The sequence below is a fragment of the Setaria viridis genome, chromosome 6 (assembly GCF_005286985.2).
Source record: "Setaria viridis chromosome 6, Setaria_viridis_v4.0, whole genome shotgun sequence".
Taxonomy (NCBI): domain Eukaryota; kingdom Viridiplantae; phylum Streptophyta; class Magnoliopsida; order Poales; family Poaceae; genus Setaria; species Setaria viridis.
In genome coordinates this window covers 21,560,617-21,585,910 of record NC_048268.2, presented here as the reverse complement: position 1 = coordinate 21,585,910, position 25,294 = coordinate 21,560,617, and the positions used below count along the sequence as shown (strand labels likewise).

Sequence of the window (25,294 nt, the reverse complement as noted above, 5' to 3'; positions counted from 1 at the left end):
GTTGCAATGCTAAATAGGGACTTGGTAAAAGTCGAGTGATTTCCTGTCACTCGCGAGTTATAGGAGTTGCCTGTTTACTTATGCAGAAACCATAAGGATGACGGATGGGGCTGGGCAACTTGTTCGGAATTGGTGGAAATACCTTATCTGTCTAAAAGAAAGCTGTTAAGGTCAAAATGTGTTTAGAGTCGTGGTCAAGTGTTTGAAAGTACTAAGCTCATACCTAGTATTTGATGGGAAAACCTAGTACCTAATTGAACCAGCGTGGACCTTTCCCCCGCTCTCTCTGGAACTGGGTTCTCATGTGGCCACATGTGGGTACAAGTGCAGCCATGATATGGCGTCATTCTGGGACCGGTGGGGCATTGTATCCAAGGGAAGTAGGATTTGGATAAACGTCGCGAATTGACGGGAACCGCTGATATATGCGAACCCAGCGCGGCAGTAGCATATATCGTGGGTTTAGGTCCACCTTACAAGGTTAAGAAACTCGATTCAAATTGTCTGCCTCTCACAATTTGACATTGCTTGATTGCATTTCTGCACTAAGGAAGAAGTGGAACAAATGATGATGATTAATACTGATGCTTGAAATAAATTGCTTGATCACATGTTTGTTTAGAATAGGTGCTTACCTAGAATGATAAATCAAATATAATCTAATGTTAAAATGTGAAAGTAAGGACCTACTTTAGATGCAACCCCTCAGCCAAAAAGCCTTGCATGTTCAGGAGTCGGTGGATTAGATACCACCTGACGGGTAAGTCTTGTTGAGTATTAGTATACTCAGCCTTGCTTGTGGCTTGTTTTTCAGGAAATGTGGTAGATGTTGGTGAGTGTGCTATTTGCTTGACTTGGCCGACCTAGCTCTCTCTGGGTTGGACAGTTGAGTGGGACCCATCCTCGGTCGGCGAGGATCACGGTAACTGATGTCATGGCAGGCTTCACCATGGCATCGCTGTATCAACGCTAGACTTCCGCTTTAATTTCCGTTGCTTGAACTTTGAAAACTTTACTTACATGCATTTCAAACTCCTAAGACATAATAATTGAAGTTGGGACCTGTATTAATCTATATGGATTGTTGTAATCTCTGGACTCGACTTTGTGTGAGTATGCTTTGTTTCGATCCAAGACAAGTGGTTTATCGGGTGAAACTCGACAGACTACCAAGTTAACTTGATTAAAGTGTCGGTTCGCATGTGAGGTGAAATTGAGTACACTTTAGCCAGGTTAATTTGGGTGGTTCTACCACATGTGCGGCCGCCGGCTTGGGTATTCGACAATTACTTGTGAAGGGAGACTCCTAGCTTGTGGTCAACCAAGTGTCCAAGGAGTATCAATGTGCGGACCCCTAGATGGCCACGTACGTCACCGAGGTTCGGAGAATGGAATGGTGTTTCGACGGGATGGAGGTCCGGCACGTCCCCAGGAAGGACAATGTGGACGCCGATGAGCTATCCAGGCTTGGCTTGTCCCGGGCACCTCTGCCTCCCGGGGTATTCGAGGAATGGCTCACATGACCCACTACTATGGTAGTCGACCGTAGCGAAGGAGAAGCCCCACCACTGAGTAGGGGGGCCCAGGCCATGCCACAAGAGGGAAGCTCCATGCTTCCCATATGTTCTCAGGGACCCTCGTGGATGGATGACATCCGCGGCTTCCTGAAAAAAAATATCGTTCCCAAGGATGATGCCACCACGGAGAGGATCGCACGACAGTCCAAACGCTACATCACGGTAGATGGGAATCTATATCAACGCGGCACAGATGGGGTCCTCTTGAGGTGCATATCTTGGGAAGAGGGTGGCGAGCTCCTCGCTGAGGTCCACAAGGGTGAGTGCGGGAGTCACTCCTCCTCCCGCACGCTGGTCGGGAAAGCCTTTCGGCAGGGTTTCTACTAGCCAACAGCTCTTGAGGATGCACCCAAACTAGTTAAGCATTGCACGGCGTGTCAATTCCATGAAAAGCAGATTTATCAACTAGCACAGGCACTCAACACCATCCTCCTATCATGGCCATTTGTGGTCTAGGGGCTAGACATTTTGGGACCATTCCCAAAGGCAGTCAGAGGCTACGAATCGTTGTATGTCACGATGGACAAATTTACCAAGTGGCCAGAGGTGGTACCAGTCATCAAAGCAACCAAAGGTTTAGCCTTGAAGTTTATAAAAGATCTAGTGGCCCATTTCGGCGTGCCCAACTGAATCATCACCGACAATGGGACATAATTCACTAGCACCCTTTTTGGGGATTACTTCGAAGACATGAACATCCAGCTATGCTTCGTGTCCGTTGCTCATCCTAGGAGCAATGGACAGACATAATGAGCCAACACAGAGGTGCTTAAAGGGCTGAAGATGAGAACCTACAATGAGCTAAAGAAGCATGGTACCAGGTGGATAGATGAGTTACCAGCGGTGGTGTGGGCCAACCAAATTATGCCTAACAGGACCACAAGAGAAACTCCTTTCTTTCTAGTCTATGGGGCGGAAGCGGCCCTCCCCTCCGAGCTAACCATAGGAAGCCCAAGAGTGCGCTCTTACGAAGAAGGAGATCAAGAGCTCATGTGACAGCAAGATGTTTTGTATTTAGAATAGGTAAGGATTAGATCGGCACTACGAGCGGCCTAGTACCAACAAGCCCTATGCTGCTACCACCAGCGACATGTCCGACCATGGGAACTTTAGGTTGGAGACCTAGTGCTGTGATGCTTCCAGTCCTGGGAGGGAAAGAACAAGCTATCCCCCATGTGGGAAGGGTCCTTCCGGGTGACGGAAGTATGGTGGCCAGGGGCGGTCAAGTTGATCAACAAAGACGGCATTCCGGTACCCAACGTATGGAACATCGAACACATTTGTAAGTTTTACCCGTAGATAGCATGAGGGGTCGCATTGCTCAGGCATCAAGGACAACTACCCCGGGATGTTCATCCCTGGGATAGTTGTCCGGGGGCTCCCACCTATGTACTTGTTTATCCATGTATTAGTTTAATGTTAATTCTAGCCATGTGTTAGCATCCTAGCATGTGCTCTTTTTATAGCAATTTTAAAAACTTTTGTGTCAATTTCTCTAATCACAAGAAACAATCCCTGGAACACGCGCCCTCAGGAACCTGTTTGTGTCTAAGATGATAGTAGCTGAGTTAACGGCAGGTCCCGACAGTCAGCGCCTAGCTCTTGACCTGGTTCCTAGACCCCGGGCATGGCCAACGCCTAACGGCTCCCGGCCTCCATTATCCTATCTGCTAGCACAAACACAAGTACAAGAAGTGGCACCATCGCGGGAAAGGAAAACCAAAAAGAACACCATCCTTTATTTCATGCTTCCTGCATGATATCCTTTCACAACACAAAAAGGGAGCCAAGTACTTTGAAAAAGAAGGTTCTTTTGGACATTACATAGGGAAGTACACGGTCGTAATGACCTAAAAGAAAAAGTTCAAAGATGAAGGGAGCTCCACGACTCGCGAACATGAGGTTCCGAGCAATTGGAGAAGGGGAAGTCCATGAGCGAGGAGCACCGCTCAAAGATAGGAGCGCCCCGCGACAGCTGAATATGAGAAAGAAGGTGAAGGAGACACCCCTGACCAGCAACAACAGCGACAGCAGATGAGGCCTCAGCCTCAGGAGGAAGGCGACCGGCAAGGAGCAGCCACGTCAGGCACCTGTGAGACACGCGCCAGGTATCTCTCCCCGGTGCACCTGCATAGCATGCCTGACAGCTCAGCCACTGCAGGCGCACCACATCAATAACATCTGCCGTGGATGGAGATGGGGAGATGTGGTGCCCCTTTTTACCATGGCATCGACCATGGCAGGCCGGAGCACGCGGGGACAACAGTGTCGTTGTAGTCCAAGAGGAGGCGGGGGTTGCAGTGAAGGGCTATTCTTCAAGATCTGCCAGAGGCTGGTCCTCCTAGGAGAAGCCTAGCAAGCATCCCCCAACTCCATCTCTGGGATCGGATCAGCAACCTCCCAGGGAAGGAGGACGCCAAGCCAGTGACGCAGCAGAGCAACCCCACCATGGGCGCCACCAGCGAACAGCATCTGCGCCACCGGACAGATCTCGGTGGACCTCGAGCTAGCTCATGTGGGAGCAACAACATTGACAGGAGCCCTAGAAAGGGTCCTTATGGGAGGTTGCCCACGTAGCTCAGGCTGGGCATCGAGCCAGGTGGTTTACCTCAACGGTGAGGTTGTGCAAGAAGTAGGCGTTGATGGATGTGTACCACACCTGCTCTCAAGACAAGCTCTACCCGCCTTGGTCACGGGAAGCAGCCTTCGTCAACTCCTCCACCCTTTCGGGTGGCCTACCTCGTCGGCGAGGCAGCACGGGGCTACCCCAGGGGCAACAAAACCCACAAGTGACCCTGTGATGGATCTAGGGAGGGCCACTAGCAAGGCCACCCAGCCGCTTACCTCTCTACCCTTCAACCCAGCTCTCCTATGTAGGGTAAGAAAGGGGAAGGGAGGTAGGATAGGTGCACAGACTTTAGGGGCAATGCACCACACCCCTGCCTATTGCCGATACACCGCTCCTCCACCTCCGCTCCTAGAGCGCCACAACTCCCCGGTGTCGAGACGCACTTTCAACTTAGCTCTCCTATGCTAAGGGGAGCAGGCTACACGGCGCAACATCCTCCCTTTCGGCGCCCTCACCAAGTGAGGCACCATGAGAAGAATGAGGTCCGGGGGCAAAGCTACTGGACCCCCCAAGAAAAACTAAATGAACTGTGAGCTCCATGGCGATGGTGGTGAACAAGAAGGGCAGCCTTATGAGCTATTTATAGCTGGGGAAGCCACACTACCTAATAAGGCCACCTTGTTCATGGAACAACCATTTGCCTAGGGATAGCGTGTAGTCCATCGGTCTGAAGGATGCCCAGGCAGGCGGTAACTAGGTGCCGCTCCCCCTCAAAAGGAATGCAAGATGGAGCCAGTAGTCGTACACTGCCCCTTGCGACACAGGGATAGTGGCAAGCAACACAAGCAAGGCTGGCATGACACGCGAGCGTTCCCATCAGGACATGCTAGCGCGGGGCTGCCAGAAGCCACCACCTTGCCTGAAGGTTCCCTGACAAACATAAAAAAAGATGGGAAAAGCCCAAGCAAAAGAGGCAAAAGCCAAATCCAGAAGCCAAAAGAGGAAGTCTAATTTATTACAAAAGTGGGAGGCACAACACAGTACCCCAAAGGTTCTGGTGCCACGCTTAGGTGGAACAAGCGCAAAAAAGAAGACAAGACAAATAAAAAAGACTAAGAAGATGAGGGGCCCACTGGGGGCTGCTAGTGCGTGGTGGCCACTGATGAGCCGTCGAAAGCCTCGGCCATAGAGGCCGCAAAAGTATCGCTTGGGTCCTCTCCCTCCTCGCTGTTGACCCCTTCATCGGCTGGAGTAGGAACGAAGTGCCCACCACTTCAGCGGCCATGTCACGAATGGCGACGCGTACCACCACTTCCTCCTCGACAGCCAACCCTTTGCGCAGCACCTTTGTAGGCAGGTCGACCGACCGAGCCTTCAGACAGGCAAGCATGTGCTCCACAACACCCTGTGCCAGGTCACGCGCCCCTTGAATCGCGGTGGCATCCACCACTGACCAGAACGCCCCTAGCTGCTCCGCCAGCCTGGTGAAGGTAGGAAGGAGGTGCTTCAGCCCGTGATCAACCGCTAGGCTGGGCGAGGAGAACCAATCCTATCCGTTGTTCGAGAGCACATCGTGAGGTTGCGGAAGCCTTCGGCACTTACCCAGTGAGAGTACCAGAGTTGTGTGAGCTCCTCTGGGAAGCCGTGTGAAAGGGAGAGTACACCAACAACCTTCACCTCGACTTCCTCCACTCGCTTTAGGGCTGTTGCGTGGGCACTCTCGGCCTCCTGGACCCATCGCTGGGCATCAAGGAGCTGGGTGTTGATGGTGTCCGTGGCCATGCGGATCTTGGCGGCCGGTGTTAGGTGCTCCACCTGGATCGCTTCGTTGGCCTCTGCCCATGCTGTTGTCACCTGCCAGCTGATGGCAGCTGCCTTTGTCGCCTATTGGGTCATCTCGCGCTCGTGGCGGTCTAGCAACTGCACGCGGGGCTCCAAGCCTTGTGTGAGGAGGTCAAGCTCATGAGCATGATGGGCCAGCTGCCTCTCTCACTCTTGGGCTGTCGCAAGGGTGGTGGTCACTGCCTAGCAATGCTCCTCCCGGCGCTAACGCTGGTCAGCACGCTCTAGCAACTTGAGCTCGCGGGCCACCACTGTCATGTCAGGCGAGTCGAGCAGCTGCTCAGGTGTGACAGCCGCCTCCTAGAGATGGGATTGTTCCTCGCGGCGGGTGAGGTTGAGCACTAGGAAGTGCAACTCCTGTTCATGTTCCTGGAGCTCTACCATGCGCTCCTCGGAAGGTGCCTCACCGTGGCCCACGGCCATCTGCTGGACATCCTCAAGGGCTGCCTCCAAGGCATGCCGCACCCGAAGGAAAATGGCAGCCATTTCCTTACTGCCACTGGCGCCCGCTGTGGGTGGCAGTGCCGTCGGAGCTGCGACCGTGCCGGCCAACTCCATTAGCGATTGGGCCTCCATCGTCGCTGCCACGACAATTGGGTCTGCGCGCACCACTGCCGAGGCACCAGGGGCTCCGGCAACCGCCGCCACTGCTCCGACATCATCTCTGCCCGAAGTGGGGTGGAGCCGGAGTGAAGGCAGGCTTGCGTGGTTTCCCAATGATGCTTGGGTCCCTGCCAGCAAGGGACCCGAGCCCCAACAGGCTGACGACACGTGACCGTGGTCAGAGGTGATGGGACCCACTGGGGTCGCCTGCACCTGCGGGAGTCCACCCGTAGGGGTCTACAGCCTAGCAAGAAGATAGCCCTCCGTGGGGGAGGTCCGCCAGATGGAGGAGGGTGAAGATGGTTCTGCCCTGCCGCCAGACTCTCCAGGTGGGGTCTGCCTCGATGAACTACTTGCACCCCTAGAGAAGGAACGTAAAAAAGATGTGCAAGAAGGGTGTAAGGATCAGACCTGCGCTTGGGCCCCATGTAGATCCACTGTGACACCGAGGCCACCGCGGTCATCCCCACCCTTGGACGCTAGGGGGGCGGGTGCGGCTGGTGAACGCACCCGTCGACCTCCCTACTACCACGGATGACGATCCTTGACCTAAGGTGAGCAAATCTCGCAAAGGAGAGGGAGGTGGCGATGATGAGGAGGAAGAATTGGCTGGAACCGGAGATGAAGAGTGCCGGCACTTTGAGACACCTCTAGACGCCGCTATCCCTGAAGGGGGATGGGCCAGGCGCACTAGGACAAGCCCGCGTGCAGCGGTCTCTGGAAGGCTCATCACACGGCGGAACGAGGCCCTCCAGGAGGATCGTTGTTGTCGGGTCCCGTACCTCCACGATCAGCAACTCTACAATCTCCACCTCGTAAAGGACCGAACACGCCCCTCAGCGCGTGTGGGTCGTGTCATCGATGCTGGTGTAGTACCACGACGGGCAGACCCATGCACACAGGGGCGCATTGAGGTGATGGAGGAAGTCTACCACCACCATGGTCGATGTAAGTCCAGCTTGTCGGAGCTAGGCAATCGGATCCAGCACCAACAACCATTCTTCCCCAAGGTCCAACATAGCTAGCCACATGTTGGCAATAGCAACCGGAGGAGAAGCAGGGAGGCAGAGGTGGTGATGAGGCATGATGACCCCCATATGCAGCCACCTCCTCTTCCAATCTTCCAACTTGTCACGAAAAATCATGGTGATGTACTCCCCCTTGCGCGCAGCTCAGAGCTTGAAGAAACACGCCCCCACCACATGGGGAGCACTCCTGGCCAGCGCCCTTGGACATTGGAGGTAGAAGAAGTGGCGGAAGAGCTCAACAGAGGGCATTACGTCAACGAACATCTCGCACAGGTGGGCGAAGATGGCGAGCATGAGGCGGTGTTGGGTGTGAAGTGCACCACATGCATTCTGGTACTCTTCCAGGATGCGGAGGGAGAAGGCAGAGAATGGAGGGATAAGTTTGTAGAAGAAAAAAGGGAGGAACATGACCACCTCCCTTGGTTCGTCAAGGGTCGCCTGATCTATCACCTGGTGAATCACCGTGCCAACGTCCAGCCCTGCTGGAGCCAGCATTGCTCGAATCCACTCCAGGGCATCCTCAGCAATGATTGTGGAGCGCGTGAGTTGGGCGACCCGAGGGTCGTGCGGTGGCGGTGGAGGCACGCGGCGGTTGGAACGATCACTGCTGGCCATGATGGTGGGTGGACAAGTGGAGAGGAGATTGTGGCAAAGAAAGCGAAGGGTTCAAGAAGATGACAAATGGAGAGGAGATTGTGGCAAAGAAAGCGAAGGGTTCAAGAAGATGACAAGTGGAGCGGAAGGAATCCCTAGGGGCTCGCTCATGCAGTCTTATAAAACAACGGGCATGGCGCTTTGACTTTGAGAAACGGCCAACGAAGAATAAGTATGGGCAGCGCCCAGAATCTTAGGGAATCCCAACCAAAACTTAGGTGGTTCGGCACGAGGCAAAGGCAAAGCGTCAATAGGCGCCCCCCTCCCTTATACTGAGCCCCACGCTTGACCTGGGGGAAGATGGTCCAGTGTGGGGCCGGGGGCTACTGTCAGCACCAAGGGAACAGGGTTCCCCCAAAGAGGTGCTTACAAGGGGCGCCTGCCTGCAGAAAGGGGCTTCCTCCTTGTGGAGCCCAAATAAGGAGATGGGCCTAGATCCTAGAAAGATAAGGAAAATATTGTGCCCATGTGATGGGACCCACAAGGGACCCACACAGTGGGAGCAGGACGCACCCGAGAGGGCTTCCCGAGAAGATCCTAGGGAAAGCTCGCTTTGAGGTGAAGCAAGCGGTGGCATATCCAGGCACGAGAGGGCATAGAAGTCGAGGCAGGCTATCAGCAGGCGTATTGTTCCTATAAAAACACCATCATTACGGTTGATGGGACACGCCTGGGCACCTCGAGGATTGATGGCCCCACCCGTCCCATCCAATAGGCAACGGGCGCCGCCCTTGTGTTTAGAGCGCTCACCTACCTCCTGGTTGCCCTCTGCAAAAGGGGTGGGCCCACACCGCAACCCTGGGAAGCGACGAAGGCCTCCCAAGATGGATGCCAGGAGCTTGATTCCACGCCCCCCCCGCCCCAGGATGGTGGGGCCGGGCTGAGAAGAACAAAGATTACTGGGATAAGATGGTAAAAAATGAGATTGACGTATAAAGGACCTGGTCAGCACACCCCGAAGCTGTGCGCATCAAGGCGAGGAGCGTCAGGGCAAATGGACGATGTGTCAGGAGAACTGTAGAAAGGGAGGGTGGCCATTGGGCCACCACATTCACACACAAAGAAGAGGGAAGGATTGGGGTGCAAGGCTTGCCCCGATCAGTCCTTTTATGGGTCTGGCCTATAAAAGGCTGATCCTTCTACTAATAAAAGAAGGCAATTCTAAGCAACACAGTACACATGATGTAGGGTATTACGCTTCCGAGTGGCCTGAACCTAACTAAAAGCCTCTCTGAGTGCCATTACCCAAAAAACTCCCCTCACCGTCTCTCAAACCTCTTCACACAAACTAACCCCCAGACCGGATCTCTAAAAGGGGGTCCTATCGGATCCCTGCTCCCGGTGCTCGACCACCGTTGTTTTTATATATGTGTTTGCAGCATTAGTTTTTAGAATACCCAATTCACCCCGTCTTAGGGTGTCACGGTGCCTTCAGGTTCAGCTCGAGATTAGCTTAGAATCGGCTCCGGAGGTTTGCACATATTACACCATGTTACAGTGATTACAGTTAAGACACACACCGAATCAGTCAGTGCTCTCTGCCAGAAAAGAAGCTGCGGCTAGAGGTATCACCGTTTCATATGGTGATGGTCAACAGGAGACACCAAATCAATCAGTGTCTATTGGCCCAGGAGTCAGCGGGCTCAACAGCTAGTGCCCGGACCATCACAGTATGATCCCGTTCATGGGTCTATGCATCTCCGAATCAGTCAGTGATCACAGTTTCAGTGACCACTGGAGCATCATTTATTTATACCCTATTGTCCGACCATTTCATGTGTGTTAGAGCTTGGAGAAGCTATAGGCTTGGTTTCCACATTCACAAGTTCTCTGGCCACCAAAGTGCTTAAGAGAATATTAATGCAATTAGCATAAGACTTGTCTTGATTAGTGCTAGTTTAGGACTATTATTAGAGCATTGTTTTAGGTTTTAGTCTAAGTTAGGTGAGGTTTGCACACCTCCTTGTTATCAGTGCTTGCGCGCACCAAGAGTTGTAATCCGGAGCTTGTAAGTCTTGTGAGATCCTCCAACCATATTTGTGGAGTGGCTCTCGGTGGATGTACAAGGGAGGAGAGACCATTGGCTTTTGTTGAAGCTCTACCAAAGTGAAGAGCTGCGAGGAGCATCGATAAGAGATTAGACGGAGATCACTTGCGCGTGGGAAAGACCCGTTGGCTATATATCCACGGAGTTATTTGACTGGGGATCTTATGCCCTTGCGCGGGCATCCTCTTGAGAGGGCTCCAACAATTAGGGCTAGTGGAAAGCTTTGCTTTCCGATACCTCAGTAAAAATCGCTGTGTTGTGAGTTTGCATTCTCTACTCCTTTACCTTCTACATTTTATATTGCACTTTACATTTCACGTCTACCTTTCTTAGAATTGCCACGTGTAATTTACAGGATTGGAACCTAGTGTACAAAACTTTTTTACGATGGAGATAGCAGTACATAAAAAAAAATTTAGTGCACATCTAGATAGAAATCGGAATAGGTTTTTATATGTGATTGGAACTTTAGCTTTCAGAACAGCCAATTCACCTCATCTTAGGTGTCATGTCCCTTCATATGGAAATGCATCAAGCTTGAAAAAACCGACTACTTTAGTAAATTTAATATAAGTGAAAAATGCTCCATCAAAATGGAAATCTGCTTCTAGAACCATCATCGCAAATCGTAATCTATCCGGAAGCGATACCGTCAAACTGTGGCCTTACCGTATCACTGTCATTGTTGTACCCCAAACGTTCACGTCAGCCGCCGGCGCTCAGCCGCTCACAGACCGCGGTTGCGATGTCATCGCCCGGAAACTCGTGCTCCGCACGTGACATAAAAAACCATCGACCCACACAATCACACAACTAGTAGACCATAGATATGACCTTTGCGATGATTAGTTTTGTTTAAAAAAATAATGATGATTAGTATTTGTATGTTTTGATGACCTGATTTAGAGAAAAATTAAGCCACCTTCGCTTGAAAGATGGTTCTAAAGGATTGATTGATATACTGGAGCTCCCAATTGATACGTAAAACAAACTCAGAACATTATGGTTAAGCATATTCCCCTAATTATTCTCCCTTAACACATAACTCATATACTTTAATTTGGTTTCCCTCTCTTTTCATTAAAGTACAAAGTGGGACCGATATATACCACTACTAGAAAACTAAGCATTCGTCCAAGGTATAGTCCTCAACTTGCGATACCGGCTGGTTTCCGGTACTAAAGAGGGTTAAATTCAAAAAATACTGAAAAATCAGATTTCGGCTGTTAACTTAAACTGATCGCCGATTCATGATTTCGTTAACAGAAACCAAGTTGATTAATAATCTTTTTCAATGTAAAAGAGTAGAACATGCCAAAAGTGAAATGTGGATCCACACGTGTGCATGCAAAGCATGCACAAGGACCGCCGTGACTAGTTCCTGGTAACCTACCCTTAAAGGAAAGCGTGCAAGCACAATGCAAGACCTAGTCTTTAGTCTTCTCTAATCTCACATGCGTTGGACTTTGGCAGGAAAAGGACTGCTGCGAGCATAGTTGTTGTACACTTGTACTTAAAAAATGTGTGTTGGGTACAGGCACTTGTAGTAACAAATATCCAAAGCAAAATGGTAATCGACCACCATGTCCTAAATGCTCTGTTATTAGACGCCTCCTTCGGGTATAAATAGGCACCAACAACACAACACAACGCCACACTACAATCACAAACTCACATCTCATTGGAACTTCCCAATTGATCCCGTGCAAATTATTCAGGCGGTAGGTATGGCGACGACCAGGACGGTGGCAGTAGCAGCCTTTGTACTTGTGTTCTCCACGGCTATATCCTCAATGGCTCAGACCACGGCGCAAGAGCAGGAGTTCGTGGCGCTCCACAACGCCGCCCGTCGTGAGGTGGGTGTTGAGGATGTCGTCTGGAACGAGACCGTGGCGGCGTTCGCACGAGCCTACGCGGCAAGACGTGCTGGTGACTGCAAGCTCGAGCACTCGGACCAGGATGAGCGCAACAAGTTGGGCTACGGTGAAAACATTTACATGGGGCCTCCTGGTAAGGACTGGACGGTGGCGGAGGCCGTGCAATGGTGGGTGGACGAGAAGCAATTCTACGACAACGTCAGTGGTATGTGCGTGGTGGGGAAGGAGTGCGGGCACTACACCCAGGTGGTCTGGGGCAACACCAAGGCCATCGGCTGCGCGCGTGTCAAGTGTGACAGCGGTGGCATCTTCATCACCTGCAACTATACACCGGCGGGCAACGTCATCGGAAAACGTCCATTCTAGATTTCTAGTGGTTTGGGTAATATACCTATAAGAGTATATAAACAGTATGTTTGTGAGCATGTATATGCTATGATACTACCCTGATGTTGTGTTTGTCTGCTTTATGGATGCTTGAAGCCTGCATATACCCATGCAGTCTAGATGTAATATAAATGTATTGTATACTTAAGTTCACAATAAATAAATGGGTATTGAAAATTTTACTTCTTCAACGTGCTTGTGTATTGTTGGCGGGTTAGCGCGCGAGTTTGTGAACTGCAAGCGCACGCATCATCCTAGTCTTTCCTTTAGAGTATTCATTCAAGGTTTATCAATCCGTGGATCGGCAGCGAACTGACTAGGGTTTTTCATCTAATCTAACGGATCAATTGTGGTGGAACCGCCCATTAAAATAGTATTTAAGTGTAATGGCCATCATCTGAACACATGAGGCACATTAGCTTAACCGTTTAACGAGGCAATTTGCATCAAAACCAATAAAACTGATCGAAAACCACTAGTAGTCTCACGCGATGGTGAGCGCAGAGAGTCAAATATCACATAGTTATAAGAATGAAGATACAATAATTAACTTTTACAACTGAGTTCAAATACAAGAATGATTCGGAGCTTTAAAAGTTGCACAGCGGAAAGGAAACAAGAACTAAAACAATGTAAGCTAGATGGAACTAGAAGGGACAACGAGCGAAGGACAACACATGGAGCCCACCGATGTGCCATCAAAGTGAAGACACACCACCTGAAATAGGTTCACAACAACCCTGAGTATACTAATACTCAGCAAATCTTACCGAACTATGGTATATACTTAACCGACTCCTACGCTTTTTGGTTGTTGGGTTTGTTTTGCCAAAGAGCAACTAAGAGTGGGTCCTTACTTTCAATATTTTAGCCACATTTCAAATGATGGAAGCTATTTTCTAGGTTTGCATAATTGCAACAATTCAGTGTGAAAAAATAATTGATTAGATAAGCAACAATAAATAACCATCAACATATATCCAATCTTCATCCACCTATTTCACTTCTTACTATGATGAGACTAAGAGATCAAGGTTCTCTTTTCCGAGAGGACGGCGAATCGATCTAATTTTATCCCTTGCAAGGTAAACCTAACACACACAACATATGTTGCTTCATCAGGCCGCACATGGCAATGGTTCTCTACATGAAAGCTAGCATTTGAACTGCCCCGCAGCTCCTCAAGTACTAGTCCCACCGATACCTCCCTAGGTCAGCCATGAGTTTCAAAAATCCACCGGTACCTCGAAGGGCCAGCCATGGATTCTAGTTTAGTACTCGACAGATGTACGATATCAAGATCAATCTACTTTTGTGCACGAAGGTACTAGGTTTACCGGTTTCAACTACCTCCTACTCCCGGCATATGGTTAGTACTATTCAATCCCCGATCAATGTGCCACAATGGTTCGAGCCTTAACCGACGTAGGCGGAGGTTTACTTTCAATCCATATTATAACCTTAAGGCAAAATAGCCATTTCTGTCCCTAAACTTTGCACCGATGGTCAAGTTCGTCCCTCAGCTTCAGAATGGCTAATTTAGTCCCTCAACTTTTGTTTTTGGATCAAACATGTCCTTGTGCTGATATGGGGCTCCATATTAGCATGAAACTAATGTGAAAAGTCATTTTTGCCCTTGGCTCCTTCTCCCCCCTCCTCAATTTTCCACCGTAATTAACGTAATATTATCCAAAATATATAAGTATGAACATATATATTTATCAAGAGAGTATAAATATGTACATGGAGCATGTATACCGTACCAGTATACGAGTACACGCCAACTTTAGAGTATATGTACATACATTAAATTGTGTATATCAGGAAAGAATATGAGTACATACATTTTCATATCACAATTTAATTTGTATGAGCACATGCACGATTTTAAAAGTACAAGTACATACATTTTTTAGAAACTATATTTCATGTTAAAAAATATATTTCTATGTGTATGTATCAAGGGAATATGAGCATATACATATTTGACCTACATGAGATAAGGAAAATGGACTTTTCACATTAGTCTCATACTAAGATATAGCACCACATCAGCACAAGGATGAGTTTTACCCGAAAATGGAAGTTGAGGGACTAAATTGACTGATTTGAAAGTTGAGGGACCAACTTGACCCTTGGTGTAAAGTTCAAGCACCAAACTGCCTATTTTGCCTAACCTTAACCATCTCATTCTCCACCTGGTCTCCACTTGTTCCTTCACCATGCGATTCATTTCCAAGTAACTTGCCACAAGTATCAAGAGGTCCTATATCTCGCGAGTGACAGGAAATCACTTGACTTCTACCAAATCCTATTAAGCATGGCAGTTGTAAGGACCTACACATACTAGTAGACCAACCAACGGAACCTAGGGATCATGCATGTAAGGTTTCAATCAACTCCTAGCAACTTAATGCACAATACTTAAATAGATAACATTGCATACGAAAAATAGGGGTTATGCTCCAGGACTTGCCTTCCTAAGCAACTAGTTCGGAGTTAGCAGGGCCTTGGGTCTGGTCTTCTGGCGACTCTGAAAGTGCATCTAGGCCCCTAAGTGGGTTTTGGTGAATTGAATGATGAAATGATTAAAGGACTAACTTATTTGCTTAAGATTTTGAGCAGGGTTTTATTCTCATATTTATTATGTAATGTTGTCTCATAAGTTGAATATGCATTATATGGCTCACAATAAAGAAAAGTAAGCAAGTATGTAATCCCGTGATGAAATTATATGATTAATGACAAGTAAGGGTGAAGTAAAACTTGGGGATATATTTTATGGTTGATCTACAAGTCTCCAAATCATGTGATAGCTTGATTGACAAGTAAAGGGATCATTAAGAAAAGAATAGTGATATTTACAAATGGATATTGCAGGACTTGATATGCATATGATAAAAAGACATGATCTTATGTGTTACATATTGGTCTTGTTATTGGAAGTTTGCAATTCATGAGACATCCTTTATCAATCAAGAACAAGCATTTGAAGAGAATTTCAAATGTGATTTCATTGTTGGTGTCGAAAGCAAAGCTAAACTCAAAGTGGCAAGAATAGGTGAAGAAATCAAGCGAGGTACTAGAGCGAGGGACTAAACAAGCTGTGGTCAAGCGACGGCTTGGACTATGTGCATTTTGCTAAGGTGAAGTGGCTAGTATCCAGGGGGTTTCGAAGTATCATATCTAAGCCTTACCGAGGGAAGCAATGCAATGCATCTAGTCTATTGTGATTGATAAAAGGAGTGACTTATGGATTTAAGTATATCTTATCATGAACAAGGGAAAATCTTAAGTCACTAGATCAAGATGGATGTGCTCAAGATGATAGCAATGTTGAGAGCCCTCAAGTGACTAGTGATCAAAGTATGGCATGGATGAAGACTTATAAGCTCAAGTGGATGATATAGTGTTTATATTTATTCTTGAGTAAAGGTATGCCGTACTATCAAGAGGGATGCAACATTAGCTAATTGATAACACCAAAAATGCTCTTAGTTGACCTATGTGAGATTGGCCTTGAGAAAATCCATGAGTGAGCTAGCTGTCCCAGCTCAGCTAACAATAGTCGGTTCAACCAGTGGGTGGACCGAGAATAAGTGTTTGAGAGTTTTTGGGCTAACTCAGCCAAACTGGTCTGACCGGTCTAAGGGCAATGGCTAGTTTTTCAAACTAGACTGGTATAACCGATCTTGTATGAGAATTAGTGAGCTGAAGAGAGCAATCCATAGCTTGAGCACTTGTGGTTCGTGTCAAAAAAGTCTTTGAAGTATTTGTTACTCTTGGAGGTGTGCCTCATAGACGGCTAGGCGTCGTCGGCTAGCTCCCAAGTATGGTGAGCAGCGGCGAGTTTGTGAGGGTTGCGATCTTGCCTCCATAAGGAAAAAGATCAACAAGTGGAGATAAGGAAAGTGGTTGAAAGAGACCAGCTTGTAGGAAGGGAGTTGAAATGGACTCGTATTCCAATAGGCTACTCAACGGAGATGTAGGATTCATTGCGGTGAATCTGAACTCCGGATAAATAAATCCTCATGTCTTCATTTTGTTTGCTTCACTTGTTGATTTCTAGCAATTTACTTGTGCTTCCACTTTGATCTACTTAGGTGTGCTTGTCTTGTGTGCAGGGACTACTTTGTCCTATTGGAAATCATCTACAGAAGCCACTCTCCAAGTTTGGTTGGTGTAGAAGTCAAGGAGGAACTCGAGCAGCACTTGGTGTGCCACCCTGCCTGGACCGATCTGACCGGTCTGTCCGGTTTGGCCTGGGTAGTGCTGCTGAGTGGGTTGAAATTTTATAAATTGGTCAACTCGCCTATTCACCCCCCCCCCCTCTAGGTGACATCTCGGTCCTTTCAGACTCCTGCTGCAACGGCTCCTCGGCAACCAGCTCATACACCGCTCCTTCAACTACCAGTTCGATATGAATGCAAGAATGCAATGAAATGTTAGGAATGCAGCAACTCAATCATACAACAAGCTAATCTTAATTACCTCACAACAAAAATTTGTAAACTACTACTGCAGGAGTATCAAAATAAATAGAATCATAAACATCTACATGCATTTATATCCATAAACAATTATGTTACTAATCATTTAAGCAAGATCTTAATGAAATAAGATAAAAGCCTAGAACAGTAACTATAGCTCCATTATTCAAGATAAAGCACAGAATTTAAGTTAAACATGAAACCTAGTATGCAGCTAAAATTCATGCTCTTTTGCTACAGGAATTATTTTTAACATATTAAAAGCTAGAGAACGCAAAATAAATCAAAACCAATTCTAGACTTGTATTCTGCGCATGTAATTTTTACAGAGCATCACTAATCCTATCAACAGGTTATCATCCGAATTTCAGTATAATTTGCCTAAAGGAAAAACTACTGAAATCTATTACTGCTAATCTGCAGAATTAGAAAATAAAGCCTAACTATTTTTCTGCTAAGCTTCCGGTTCTACAAACTTCACAGATAGTTTGTACACAAAACTATACTACTGTGAAATTTCCAGAAGTTTTAGAGCACCACAACTATTTATTCTAATTAATGGACATTTAGCAACATGCATTTTATTTAGCAACAGATATATAAGATATAGAATAACTTTTTTCCTGGATAAAAAAGGTCATCACAGAGCTAACAGAATTTACTTTTCCTTTATCAATATTTAGCTAACAATTTAAGAATTAAATTTGGCAACAGCATGAAGACTGCATTAACCATGAGTTCAAGTTCTAGATCTAGAACCTAAATAACACCAGGAAGCTACCAAGACTAAATTTACTATTTTTGGAATAGCACACAATGTTTTAAGCCTTAAACAAGGTTTTCACATGATAAATTATAAAGCAAGATGTGCAACAGCTACATGCATAAAGTCATTTTTATAAGATACTATACTATCTCATAAGCCTAATAAATTTTATTTTGTATTTTTTCCATTTTCTTATGATTTATACACATTTCTAAAGTTCTCAGCCTATTTAATAAGAAAGACTAAAACTAGTTTTACATCGACGCCCCTGGAAAGTTCTTTTCTTAACAAATCTACCCTTCCATTTTCATGCAACCCCCTAGATCTAGCGCTCAACCCCCTGGAAAAACTCCACCTACACACATAAACCCTGCTCTTTTTACACGTAACTCCCTGAGGTTCTTTTTCTCTCACACACGCACCCATCACTCCTTCTTCCTCCTCAGGCACGCCCGTGCGCTCGCGGTGAGCAGCGTCGGTGAGGCTCTGCCGGCATAGCGGCTCCTCCTCCCACTCCGGTGACCACCACACGAGCTCCCTCATACCCCAACGCATCTACTCCACTACTCATCTCCCCGATACACAAACCCTAGGTCTACCCGTGATGACCGGAGGTGGCAGTCCCGCGGCGGTAGTCCGGCGGCGAGCGCGGGAACACGTGTAGAAACTCAGCTACAACTACGAATGGACATGAGCATGAGCACTAGGACGTCACCACGGTTTGGTTTGGGAAGTCTTGGTCGAAGATGGTGGCCGGAGAGGGGTCGTCCATGGTGAGGTAGGCGGCGGCGGGTGGAGCTCGGGTGGTTGGTGAAACGGCGATTTCCAATCACCTAGTGGGCTACAAACGGCGAAGAGAGGCTGAGGAGGTAGCTGGGGAGGTGGTGGAGGTGTGGGTGTGGTGGATTTGGTGGTGATGGAGTGACGATGGCGGATTGGCTAGCGGAAGAGCTTAGATCGATTTGGTGGTGGCATATGGGGAAACGCCGATTTTTGACTGGGGAAAGCACGGCCGGGTTGCGAGGAGGTTGCGAAGGTAGTTGGTGAGGTGATGGAGGTTTGGGTAAGGTGGGTATGGGTTGTGTGGCTAGAGTCTAGCATTTCTTGGCTAGCGACAGAGGCGGCTCGGTGGAGTGTGGAGTGGCGCATAGGGGAAAAGGAGAAGGCTGGGTGTTATAGCCTAACAAATGAATCCGCAAGTGTATGGATATCGATGTAGCTTTCACTCGGAAGTATTGCAGAGTATCGATTTCCATGGGGAACGAGAAGTGGTCTAATCCTAAACTTGTTCGTCCGGATGGAAGGTAAGGTTGACAACAAAGAGAGGAGAGATAGATAAGCGAAGGGTAGAGAGGGTACTTGCGTAGTGACACTTGTTACTCAGATAGATCAAGCAGATGGGAACTACTCACGTAGGTTCACTTCGGGCGCCCGAGAAACCACCACTCATGGAAAGGGATGAGAAGGGGAGTGGTAGCGTCTACCCATAAGTCCTACGGGCTAGAACTAATGTGGTGGACTATGTAGGTCAGACATGGCTGTCACCACCTACCGGCTACCACAACTATTCCGTTGAACTAGGTGCAAACCAAGGTATTCCATGCATGGTTGGACATGTGGAGCACCATAGGTGGTGTTGTCCAACCCTTCCTGCAGCTGATCACATAGTTCCCCATCCTTTATTGTTGTGTATATATACTTTTTGGAAACATGAGACATGAGTTTCAGTCAGTGTAACATTTACACCAATCGAAGAGGCATTTTACCTCGGTGAAAATTCTAGCTCAGGGCGCTCTTTTATTCTTTCATTCAGAACAAAACAAAAAAAAATGATTTTTTTAAGAGAACTTGTAGAGCAAACAAGGAACAAGGGCTAGCATTGCATTTAAACTGAGACAAAACCTTGAATGAATGGAACATGGCATGAGATACTTACTAAATTTTCCACCTCCACACATAGATTGTTGCGCACTTGGTACCAAAAATCAACTGTGTGAGGTTGTTGTCTCCTTTTGAAGTTGTTCAATCACCAATAATGTCAAGGTGCTATCGTTGATGTAGCCCGTTGTTTCGAACATCATTTGACCTTTCATGCTTTCCAATCTCAACTTGTAATGGTTAGCAACTGAATATACCCGAAGGGAAGTATCTACCCTGAAAACATGTCATTGTACTTACTCTCCATCTCATTTATTTGATGAAACGAATGTAATATTTTTTTTTAATTTTATTTTTCATTTAGAAAGAGACTTTATTGGGAAGGAAATATTGAACGACGGGTTACCTCCTGGCAGTGCTTGTTTACGGTCATAGCCCGACCATGAGAAGCCTTCATGTTGCAACCAACTTTCACGATGTGGCTCCCTACTCCATCACTGGTGTTTGGTAGATCAGCATAATTCTAGCTGCAATGACTTGTGCCAAAAATGACTACGAGATTTGCAATATTTATGAGAGACAAACGCATCTACAACCATCCTTTCAAAGTTATTGTGATTGATGGGCAGAGGGTGGTTGCAGCTCTCATATGTGCCCTCAGCACTGGGAATTGACTTTGGAGGCTTCTCAAATGAGCATGGGTCTTGTGTCTCTTCTAGTATGAAACTCTCATGCTCATTAATAAAACATTCCTTTTCATGCTCTAGAGTCGATGCCTCAAGAATGTCCATAGACCATACTTATTCATCCTTTACTACTTGTCTATGACATTCTAGGGATGTATCTCGGACCTCAAGATGATATAGAAAACCATTAATGACTCCTTCAATGGGTCTTCCAATGAGAATGAAGGGTGGATAAACTTTAGGGATGTTAAAGACATGGAAATCTAAGAAGATCTCACACTCTCAAATCTTTGTACTAATGACCCTAAGGATTCCCTCAGTCTCTATAGTTTTGCTCGTAATCCATTGGAGACGCTTTTGGGAGAATGAAAGGAGTTCACAAGGAAATGATTCTACTACCAAGGATTTAGATATGATATTGAGTCCAACCCTTGGATCATAGAGCACATTCTGGCGGTTGATCCCTCCTACTTGGCATTGGAGCAATTGCAGCTTGGGATATATCTGTACAACTAGATCATTGCTTTCCACTTCTTTCAACCATTCCTAGCTTGTAAATGCGGAAATGCGTGCCAAGTTATCCTTTTGCACTCTGACCTTCTGCGGGTCGAGGGTTTCGGGCTCTACTTGATTGTTGAGAGATCGACAGAGAGAGAGGTTGACACATGTTCCTTACCAACCTTAAGATCTATTTGATTTCCTAATGGTTAGCCTCTCAAGATCTTTTCGATTGATCTCCCTATGATGACTGATGGCTCAAGATCCTTTGGGAGATCGAAAATATGGAAATCTAGGTAGATTTTGGGGTTGTCTACCTTAACTTTCACCACATGTAAGATGCCTAAACAGTCTAAGATATCCTTTGATTTAAGTTTAAGGCGCTTAACAGATGGAGATAAACAGGAAGGCAAGAGCTGGGATCGCACTAGAGAATTCGAGATGATGTTGATTCCTAAGCTCGGGTTATACCCAGAACATTGCAAAATATTTTCCTAACTTTTGTGGGCATTATAATGACTTTAGATGAGGCTTCTGCCTCATCTAGCCATTCTTGACTCTTTACCGTGGAGAGATTCTTCATGAGTTCTTTCTGCTCACAATGGTCAATGTTGCCTGACGTGCGGACCTTAATACATTTATGCTTCTCGTCTATGGGAAGTTTTGAACTATCCCCATATTCTAGGAATAATTCATCATAGAAATTATAGGGGAAAGCACAAGGAGAGTCATATAGGTCCGGGTCAGAAATTTGAATTGGTTCAAAGCAATCATCGGACATGGTAGCTACAGGGCCTCGTTTGGTTGGGTATGTGGACAGCATGGCTCCTCCTGTTTGGGTTCATCGGTATTTTCTTCTGGAGGTTCATCATAAATCCTGGTGTAGGGAGAGTTCTCAAGGATTTTTTCAAAGACTATCCTTCCCTTGCTCAGGGTTAAATGAATAAAAGACCATCCAGATGTGGAATCTAAGAACTGGACTGATTCAACATCAAGACCTAATCTAAACTGTTGGAGAAGAGTAGATTCTGGGGTTCCTAGATCAGGTCCTAAGGCCAAAATATTTGTAAAATGAGCCCAAGCAATTCCTAGTGATTTGCCTTCCTTTTGTGAAGAGAATGACTTCAAGCCGAAGGTTACTGACCCAAGATATTGGGAAGAAGGTTAGACAAAATTTATCTCGCAACGCTTCCCAACTTCCAGCTAAATTTCCGACAGAGAGAGAATACCACTTCTTCGCTCGTCCTACTAAGGAAAATGGTAAAAAATTCCATTTCAATGTCTCTTTGTTCATTCCTTTAATCACAAGAATGAGAAGAGTTGCTCAAATTCTCGCAAGTGGGTGTATGGATTCTCATCTTCTATTCCAGCAAACGACATTCTTTGAACCATATCTAAGAAAGTTGGGTGTAGCTCACAGCTAGAGGTTTTTATAGGATGGGATGATGGTGGTGGCTCCAAGTATTCACCCCTCGGAGTCGAGAACTGATATACTGTAGGTGTAGAATCCATAATGGTAGGTAGATGGTACACGGACAAACTGGCTTCAGAACTAGAACAGCTACCGTTCTCCAGCAACGGCGCCAAAAAGCTTGTTGGTATTTCTTATAGCCTAACAGATAAATCCGCAAGTGTATGGATATCGATGTAGCTCTCACCCGGGAGTATTCTAGAGTATCGATTTTCACGGGGAACAAGAAGTGGTCTAATCCTAAACTAGTTCATCCGGATGGAAGGGTAAGAGTGATGACAAAGCGAGGAAAGATAAATCAGCAGAAGGGTAGAGAGGGTACTTGCGTAGCGACACTGGTTACTCATATAGATCTAATAGATGGGGACTACTCATGTAGGTTCACTTCGGATGCCCGAGAAACCACCACTCGCGGAAAGGAATGAGAAGGGGAGTGGCAGCGTCTACCCCTAAGTCCTACAGGCCAGATCTAATGTGGTGGACTATGTAGGCCGAACAGGACTGTCACCACCTGTTGGCTACCACAACTATTCCGTTGAACTGGGTGTAAACCAAGGTAACCACTAGTCTAGACACCGGGTCTACACTAGCAACTACTACTTTACTCTTCATCAAGAACAAAGTATTAAGCAATGAACGAGGAGCCCATAAACTGAAGTGAATAAGAACCAATGCTCATTTAATCAGAGGGAACCAGAGTTACTAGACAAGACCCGGATGTTTCTCGAAGCTGAGTGGCATTCACTGAAGTACAAAGTGGAAGAGGGGCCAGCAGCTTCGGCTCCTCTCCAGCAGTCTCACTTCGCCTCTCTCCATATTTTCTAAGTGTAGTGTTGGCAGCGCTTTGCCTATGGAGCTCTTCTTCTCTTGTGTGTCTTTCCTGGCATGAAATGGCACTATTTATAGTGCTAGGGAGGTAGGGGGAACTTGTAGCAGTGAACCGACGTTGGTTGGTCATGGGCCCCAGGTCGACCAAACTGGGGAGGTGGGCCGATCCTAGGATCCACCACCTCAGCCTGATCAACGTGTAGGAATGGCTCCTAGATGTCGGTATCCTGCATGTTTAGAGGTGGCGCGGTCCCGTGGGTGCCAAGGGTGGGTCGGCCGACCTATTTACTTCGGTTGACCCTACCCCATAGCTTTCTGGTCCTCTGATCAGCCACTTGATGTTCTGGATGTCTTGGATTGCTTCAAGGGTGCGTTGGTTGGTGGGTCTAACTCCTTGGAGTCAGTTTGGTGGACCCATGGATCCAAGTGAGTCACACTCAAGCCTGCCTTCTGATCAAACTGACATTGATCCAACGCTCCACAACGGTATTCATTGTGTTTCTTTGCATGTGATCGAAGATGTGCTGGAGAGAGGCAACGGGTTGGGGTCAGTCGAACCTAGGACAGACGGTCGATCCACCTTTTGTGGTGGATGGCCCATGACTGAGTTTCCTTGGGTCTTCCATTAAGTGGAGAGCCTTCTGGCAAAGTTTGAATGCCATTGGACTTTGTCTAGGGTCAGCCGAAGTGGGTTTGGGTCGGCCGACCCTGCCTCCTGTGTCCAGCTCGCATCTCAATCTTCTAAGAAGCATAACTTCTGCATCCGGACTCCGAATTGGGTGAACTAAAACTCCATTTCATTTATCTCGATTAGCACTTTGAAATGGTGGGGTTAAATATGCTATTTGAGTTATTCTTGGTACATATCCAAAAGATCCTTTGTTCGTTGCTTCGAATCATGTCGAGATGTTCAGCTAAACCTTTGTTTAAGAGTAACTGATCCTCAGACTTATGGGCTATTGTTGCTCCTTAACCATTCAAGGCATTTGTGCACCAAATTACCTATATTCCTTGCAAGCATGTTGGAATCCCTATAGCTAAGGTGTTTGCTTCAATTGATTTGGTTTATTAAATGTTTGAGGTCGAATATGATAAGGTAACGATCGCTAACACTGGGGTTGCTTGTTTAAAGTCGGGGACGTGAAGCGGGAGCGAGGAGGCGTGCGCGGCGCTGCAGGTGATAAGGTCACGGCTTGGTGCGTGCCGGGCGAGGCCGTACGCCAGTGGCGACATGGCGCACCTGTCCTAGGCCGGTCATTCACTGCCCCAACTGACTGTTGCTGCGCTGGCTAAAACGTCAAGTGCTAAAACGTGCTCACCAAGCTGTTTTCCAAAGCCAAAAAGTAAAATTTCCCATGTATAACCTACCCCAAAGCTCTATACAAAACTTCTAGTTCATGAAATTCTCTACAAGTTTTAGAAAGGGTGAAGGTCCTAGAACTCAACTGTTTGAGAGATATCAAAGGTTGAACTTTGGTAAAACTCTATTTTTGGCTACTCTTTCCAAGGCTCAAAATGAGTTTTTAGCCAAATTTGAACATGAGTTTAAAAGCCAAAGCATTGTCAAATCATGCCAAACTTGTTCAGCATATTAGTTTCTAACATAGGACATCATGTTCTATAAAGAAATTTTTGAAAGTTCTTATACAAAATTTTGAGAAAATCAAATAGTATCTCGATGCATGTTAATGTCGTCGGCCAAAACAATGGTTTTACTGGATTTTGACCAAGGTTTGGAACATTTAAACAAAGTTTTCATACAATCACAACACACCTAGATGAAAATACGTACTCATACTTTAAGTTTCATGTTGGTCAAAGGTTAAATATTTTGGAAAAATAATTCTTAAAGGTCGATCAAACATAGAAAAATTTAATTAACCAACACTTAGATTTTTCTTCTTCCCTTAAGTTCAAGTGAGCTATTTGACTTGTGTCAACTTTCAAAACATGTTGAAGATCAATTCTTGATTTGTTTTACATCCTTAACTATTTTTGCGCAGAAATATAATATTTTTCATATTTTTCCATTTTTATTAATATTAGATTACTAATTAGCATAATTCCCTTCATTAATCTTACTTTTCAAAGAT

At 46.7% G+C, this 25,294-nt stretch overlaps 1 protein-coding gene across 1 annotated transcript; it reads left to right on the top strand.

Annotated features, from left to right (window-relative positions):
* Positions 1-11,965: 11,965 nt before the first annotated feature.
* LOC117861313 (pathogenesis-related protein PRB1-3) lies at positions 11,966-12,775 on the top strand. The gene has a single exon (XM_034744845.2). It carries the CDS (start codon positions 12,048-12,050, stop codon positions 12,561-12,563), a length of 516 nt encoding a protein of 171 aa, XP_034600736.1. The 5' UTR covers positions 11,966-12,047; the 3' UTR covers positions 12,564-12,775.
* Positions 12,776-25,294: the final 12,519 nt, after the last annotated feature.